Raw genomic sequence first — 7,561 nt, forward strand, 5'->3', positions numbered from 1 at the left:
TTATCGCGTGATTATCGAGTCGTTGAAACCGGAACCGTTAACTGGATACCGTCGCCGCCGCCATCGCCGTCGTCGAGACGATTAACGTCCTCGCGATTTAAACGACGAAATGCAACTGCGAGCATAGTAGCGAAAATGTAGGAGAACGTACATGTATGGATCGCAAAGAGGATGAAAGGGATTTGCATAGCAAGCGTGAATTTTGCATGCGGCAAGTGCGTCCGGGAAAATATTGTAAGAACAATTTTCTGCGCGCAGAAGGTATAGTAAGCCGTACAAAAATATCGTGCCCGTTGGAAGATAATCGTATTCTCGCGTCGCATGCGTTCGAAGAAAATTTAAAAGACTGCTGGAACGTTAAGACTATTTCATGGAAATGTAATGTTTCAGATTTTTAGCTGTTTTCTGAGCAAATTAAATGAATGAGTTAAATGAAACGAGACGTTGCGCTCTTGCTTCTGCCTTTGTGTGCGTGTGTGTGTCGCGCCTTTTTTTTACAAAAGAAAAAAGAGTGTATAGAAATAAATCGAAATTTTTATAAATAATGTACGTTAAATAAATACATATCTTAACAATTTTTACTAAATTTATAATTAGATTACTTTATTAATATATAATAAAAAGTAATAATAATTTTTGGAATAATACTTCAGTAGATATTGTGAATAATGAAAAGATCTTCGAAAGCTTTAATAAGGCCTAAAGAATTAAAATTTTAGTAATAATAATACCTATGATAGATATACGATATTTTAATAATTGGAGTATCTATATAAATCGAAAAAGATAAATGGTGTTTTTAAATTAATCTAATTGCATATACATTTGTGTTTACTCTGGACTTGCACAAAAAGAGCTAGATTATTTGATTGAAAACTATCGATCCACGAGAAATCAAATCTATCTATGTCACGAAATTGACACATATCGATCTAGATATGAACCGAGAAACACCTTGAATCTTGTACTACGTATATGAAGATGGATGACTCGCGTCCTCGATCTTGTCGAATAGTAAGCTGAAAACCACGAAATCATAGCTTGGGCTCGTTTTCATAGACCTCATCTTCATACTCGGCGTCATATTCGTCGTAGTCCTCGGCTTCCTCCTCCTCTTTTTCTTCATCGTCGCTCTCTTTGATGATACCGAGCCTCTTTGCGACACTCTTCACGTTGTTGATGACTTCCTCTTGCACTAGATTAAAGCTCATTGCCAGCAAGGCAATTCCAAATAGCAGGTAGAGAGAACAAAGGGCGATGCCCTTCTGCGCGTCCAACGCTGGCACATAGTCGCCAAAACCTTTAAATAGAAAACATAAGAAATTTTGCCAGTTTTATATCATAGCGTTCAAAACAAATGTAAAATTAATCAATAGATAGAGATAAAAATAAAAATAGAGCCTATAAAACCTTCAGAAGAGATATAGGTATTATACATGTATTGTATGTTTTTTGTGAAATGTTTCGAATAAATACATCATTTTAATAAAATTTATCAAGACTGTTAGTTTCTAAGATTGAGTTAAAATAGTATAAAAGACAAAAATATTTTTTTTTTTAAATATAGGCTCATAAATTTGCTATATTGCTCGTTTCAATGATCTTCAGAAAATAATAATCAATGGCGATATATATCTCTTGTTGAACGGTGAAAAAGGAATGCATAATTGGTAAACAAACCGATGGTGGTCAACGTGATGAAACAGAAGTAAGCCGAGTCAAGGAACGACCAACCTTCCCATCGGTTGAAGAGAACAGCGCCACCAAGTATGTAACTGACGACCAGAAAGACACACAGCCAAATAGGCACCGGCTTGGTCGGTTGTCTTTCCTGATCATCAGCAGAGTTATAGTCGTAGTCAAAATCAATATCATCAGCGTAAACCTGTCGATGAACGGCAAATCCCATCGGTGACATAATTCTCGGCGACGGCGGCGGTCCCCGTTTATAAGAACGCGCTAGAGAAAGATATTTGACCAATTTAATGATGTTATCAGAAAATACGCGCACACACGTGATTGATCAGTTTATTATTTCAGTTGTTAACCGTAACATAGTTTGCAAGTACAATGTAAGAATTTTGAATAATTTAGATATGCTCGGTATAATTAGAAATATTATATACTTATTCAATATAAGTCAGATATAGAAATACATAAGTTGCTAACAGAGTCTATGCTTCATACAAATATCATTTTTATCCTGAAAATTTAACTCTCTCGTTTAGATGTCAATACTCATTTATACATATAAGTCATTTAGAAATAATTCAGTCGCTTCTCAAATTTTCATCAAAATAGATAATCGATTATTTCAATTGATCTGTCACTGAAATTCTATATATTTATATCGTCATTTATTTACCGACGGAATAATTGCTTCTAGTGCGTCTACTTTTGGTGGACTGCGATCTTTTCATATATTCCATTTCCAAATAGATCGAAGCTGGCCGATGTCCTGAAGATGAACTCGTTCTATTCGTCGCTGTAGCTCCTTCTACAGAAAGACATCTTCTCGGTAAAGATCTGGCACTAAACGAAGTTCGCTTTTCAACGCCATCCAACTCTTCAGCCATTTCTAAGCTTTGCGGTTTCTCTGAGTTCTCGACTGTAATAGCGTCGGTTTTATTTAATTTCTTTAAATGTTTCAAAGAGCACGATGTCTTTCATCGTCTTAAATAAATATTTATTTGAATTCTGAACTAATAAATAGTATATCATTATGTACATGGTATGAGTAGTATCGTACGGAATATTACGGATATGTACTTAAATATTTAATAATATTATGTCAATATCATAAGAATTGGAAATTATTTTATGTAGAAAAAAAGGATTATTAAATACCGATGGAAATAAGCCATTTACGGTCAAACTAAGATTATTCATTTTCCTTTTTCAATTATAATTAATAATATTAATGATATTGACACTCACCCTTATTTTGAGGTAATTGCCACGTTGACGTTTCGTCTTCCAAATCGTCCAATGCATATCTGTTGCACAAAACCGGTGAGCGATCCGCATCATTCGGATTCATCAGCAATTTTCTGTCCAGCGACTGTGTCGTTATTCTGGGACTGGCTGTACGCGATAATGCAAGTAACGCAAACCAGCCGATTTGTTTAATTAATCGATGAGTCGATATCGAGTGCAATGTGGCGCAATCGATGCGCTTGAATTAATTAATTAATTAATATCGAACGGCCGCATTTTGTATCTCGCTCGTGTGATTCTGTGTAATTTTGTATATGACACCGACACGTCGTTTGCAACTCTTTTATTGTGTAAATAACATACAAAGTAAACAGCAGAGATAGAGAGATTCAATTAAATTTAACATAAAATTTAATTATTCGCCATATATCTGTTTCTTATTTTGATTGTCTGCGGATGACAACAAAATAATATTCCTTTTTACAAAATCAGTGTGGGATACAATTATTGCTTATGTACATTATTTTTATCTGTTAACTTTATAATCAATTTAAAATCGACATGATTAATAAAACAAACAATAAAATCAATTAAAAAATACCTCTTACGCTTCTCGGTGTCGCCATTGGAATATCCGAATAACGTGGCATAGTTGCGGCCTTAATTTCTATTGGATGATTCGTAGACGGTGTGTAACCAATTGCTTTTGGTTCATTTCCTTCCAATCGTCGAGACATATACCTATATACAATTTGTTTTATCTACATTTATCCTTTATTACAATATTATTACTTTTCAATTAAATCTAAATACGTTTATGTAATATAATACTAACTGCAGACTATTTAATTAATATAACCATGGTTATATTAATTAGATAGTAATTAATTAGAAACGCTATATATATATATATAATTATACATTTAACTTATAAGATAAGGTCACTATAATTGAATTGATCAAATGATCTTACCTACAATCAGTATCAGAGTACGACGATTTTGTCATACTTTCGGAGAGCCCTAAAGCCGAGTCAGCTGATCGTTGACTTACTCTGATGGATCGACGAAACGGACCTTTGCTTGATCCATACCGTCTTATAAAAAAAAATTGTTTACGTTACTATACATATAATAATGTATAAATTTTTATTTATACCGGATACAATGGATTAATTATTTATATAGAAATCCGTGATTTTTTATTCAATTTTTATTCAATTTTTTAATAAAAATCCAATTTTTTAAGAACCTTCTTCTTGTGCAATACATACATACAATTAATACATTATTGATACGTAATTCTTATTTCATATATATTACGTATTTAGTGTAATTGTATTTTTGTGAAATTTACATTCCTGCTTTTTTCAATTTCTTTTCTTTCTATTACATTTTTGTATAACAAAAAATGTTAAAAAATTTTTTTTTATATTATATAAAATTACCCTGGTTGACGAACAGAGTACGATCTAACCAGATTGTTACGTCCTCGTCGTTTTTTTGGTGGTTTCGTGCACACATAACAGCACACTTTCCAATATAGGAACCTAAAAATATATCATAAATTATAAAGAAAAAAACAATGTTAGCACTAATAAAAACTAGTAGATAAATTTTTATATTTGAAACTTTTTGTCAAGTTTTCCATTTTCTTAATATGGAATTTATGTTTATACATATATGATTATACATATATGATTATACATATATGATTAAATATATTATCTGTTACCTAAAACTCGATGCCATCACGTCTCCGATATTTGATAGGCAGAGCAACATAAGTGGGATGCCGAGAATGGCGTAAAAAATAGTCACTACTTTTCCATTTTTCGTTTTTGGTGCAATGTGACCGTATCCTAAAACAAGAAATAAAAAAATAAAATATGTAAGGAAAAAACTTTTATATGAAATCGTAAATTTATTCGATGAAAATTATATAAAATTACAAAATAATTTATGCCACAGAGATGTAACATAAGAAATACTATTCGGTTTGATCGCATCAAGAGTCAAAAATATATTTTGCTAAATAAACTTGATCAATAATACCCGTATATTCAGAGCCAAGTTTAATAATTGATTTAAAATTTCAATTAAATAAACAAGTCGACAAGGTCGTATAAGTCTTTAGCTGCATTCACCTCAGCCTTGAATTTTTTCTTCTAGGCTTCGCCTACAGTCTCATAATTTCGTTTACAAGTCTGGGTCAAGGTCGCCGAGATTCTTTAGGATACAATGAAACTCGTCTATTACATAAGATCGACAGTTATGCGATAGCGGAATCTGCCTTTACGGTTATATAATTTCTAAATTTTTTTTAAATTGTTAGAAATAATTCACATTTCTTTATTATTAAATTAAAAATAATAAAAATATTTACGTAGTTCTTACATCTTTTTATTTGAATAATAGTATAAAAATGTAAAAAATTTTTGATAATATTGAGGAAATGTATTATAGAAGTTCTGTAGGAAAAATATAATTTTATAATGAGATGTTAATATCAAAGTGTGTTGAAAAATATTATTAAAAATTAGAAAAAAATTAACATTTTCTATTTATAATATGAATTTTTTATACATATATAAAATAATAATATATGATAAGGTTTACGACACTAAATTAACCGCAGAAGATCAATGTTATCTACTTTTTTTAATTAAATTTATTAAATTCAAATCTTCCAAACAATTTTTATTATGCAAATTTCAAAATTATTATTTAAATTGCAATAAAGTATATATTTGAAAAGAGTTATCACACACTTTTAGAATAAAGCAAGATAAAACTCTATTTATGTGTTTTTGTGTTAGTTCCTCACTAGCGGAAGTTGTTTATTGCAAAACACTTAATCTAAGCGCACTTAAGTTTTTTTTCATTTTATTGAAAGGACGGATTTATCTGTACTCGTGATAAAAACAAGATGGTAATCCAATTTCATAATTTTACCCCAATAGAGCCATTTATTACGACGATCCCAAGGCGTAATGTGCGATAAAAGCAATCTGGATCGCTTCTTGAGCGGCATTGATTTTATGATTTTATCTAATAAAAAAATTTTGTGACGTATTTTTATGATATGTTATTATGATGAAGCAATATTAAAGTAATAGCTAGTTTTATTCGATTTTGTTTTAATTATAAAAAATGGAGTTCGGTAGACTTTTTTCTGTATTAAAATTGTCAGAAAAGAAGAAACTTCCTTATATGTATACAGTATAAGGTGCATAGTACTGTACATTATGCAATCGTATACAACAAGGATGGAAAGTATCTAGGATGTGAGGTAAAAACTCCGTTTTCTCGGTGAATATATGAATTCTTCAAGAATCCTAAGATGTCAAAAAAACTTTGCGATCTATGCGCATTGCGAGAGATCTCGCTTTTATTCTCCACTTTTTCTTTAACTCTTGGACGTTATAACATTCTTATTCCGACTAGGAGAAAATAACCAAGGTAAGAGAAAAAGAGAGAGGAATAGCGTAGGAAAATGAGAAAATAGGTCGCATAATCGATGGCAGGAAATTATTCAAAAAAGAAAAAATATATAAAGGGAGGAAGTTGCCTGGCACATTGCGAGAGTCTGTCGAAGAAATGAATTTTTGTCGAGGGATTAATTCGCTCGATCGTGGTATATAAGTGTGCATTCATCTACTAAAAATTTCGATAAACCTCCATTTCTTCTCAACGAGTCATATCTAATTTTACTGAAGCTAATTTTTTACGCAGTTACAAACAGAAAACATTTCGAAAATCACGAGAAAGTACATTGACATTTCCTTTGAATGTGTGATATCAATTTCTTTGAAATAAACGTATCATGGACGAATTAAATAAGAATAATTGTTAAAATTAATATTTTTTTTTAATGCAAATTTTTTTAATGTCGAGAATTAAGAATATTGCAATTACTCTTCAATGCAAAGTTATTCATTTTAAAATACAGTATAAATCAAAAAGTTTTTAGTATATGTATATTTGAAAATAGTGAAAATAAAAGAATTTTTATTAGAAGCGAAATATTTAATATCAAAGATTAAAAATTTCCATCGTTAAGCTTATATTATTTTTTTAAGTAGTACATTCTATTATAATAACTTTTTGTCAAAACAAAAAATGAGGAAATAATACTACTAATAAGCATAAAATATGGTATACAGACATATAGTTTACATTTCAAAAATGATATTGTAAATATATATCTATATATATATATATATATGATTAATTAATTTTTTGAACTTCCTATAACTACATATAATAATAATTTTTCATAACAGGATTTATAAACAGAAGTTAAAAGTCGCAACGGATGATTGAAATACGCGACTTCTTGTTCTGTTTATGATATAGCAGGAAATTAATTAAAAACACGAATGAATGTTCTTTTTCTGTGACCAAATGAATTTGATGAAATAAATACGACAAATTTTTCTCGGAATGTCGAAGATATTTTGTTAGGCTATGGTATGAAAGGTTGTAGAGTTTAATTTGATCTTGCATTTTGAAGGTATTCACTTATTGTTAAACTTTGGTAGAAGCTTATTGAAAAGTTTGATAGAAGAAAAAAGCTAGGATAAAAATTGAAATATAATTTTATTCTTGTCAGAGAGAGAGAG

The 7,561-nt window shown here is 30.3% G+C and overlaps 1 protein-coding gene across 1 annotated transcript in view; it reads right to left on the reverse strand.

Moving 5' to 3' along the window:
- Window positions 1-1,034: 1,034 nt before the first annotated feature.
- galene (potassium two pore domain channel subfamily K member galene) overlaps window positions 1,035-7,561 on the reverse strand; it is a 13,860-nt gene continuing 7,333 nt past the window's right edge. The window contains exons 4-11 of the mRNA XM_018542498.1: window positions 4,672-4,798; window positions 4,385-4,486; window positions 3,911-4,033; window positions 3,539-3,678; window positions 2,938-3,084; window positions 2,366-2,608; window positions 1,681-1,959; window positions 1,035-1,300 (exon numbers count right to left, since the gene is read on the reverse strand). Of these exons, the coding sequence (XP_018398000.1) occupies window positions 1,035-1,300; window positions 1,681-1,959; window positions 2,366-2,608; window positions 2,938-3,084; window positions 3,539-3,678; window positions 3,911-4,033; window positions 4,385-4,486; window positions 4,672-4,798 (1,427 nt within the window). The remainder of the gene's footprint in view (window positions 1,301-1,680; window positions 1,960-2,365; window positions 2,609-2,937; window positions 3,085-3,538; window positions 3,679-3,910; window positions 4,034-4,384; window positions 4,487-4,671; window positions 4,799-7,561) is intronic.

The sequence above is a fragment of the Cyphomyrmex costatus genome, unplaced genomic scaffold, assembly GCF_001594065.2.
Source record: "Cyphomyrmex costatus isolate MS0001 unplaced genomic scaffold, Ccosl1.0 scaffold332, whole genome shotgun sequence".
Lineage (NCBI taxonomy): Eukaryota > Metazoa > Arthropoda > Insecta > Hymenoptera > Formicidae > Cyphomyrmex > Cyphomyrmex costatus.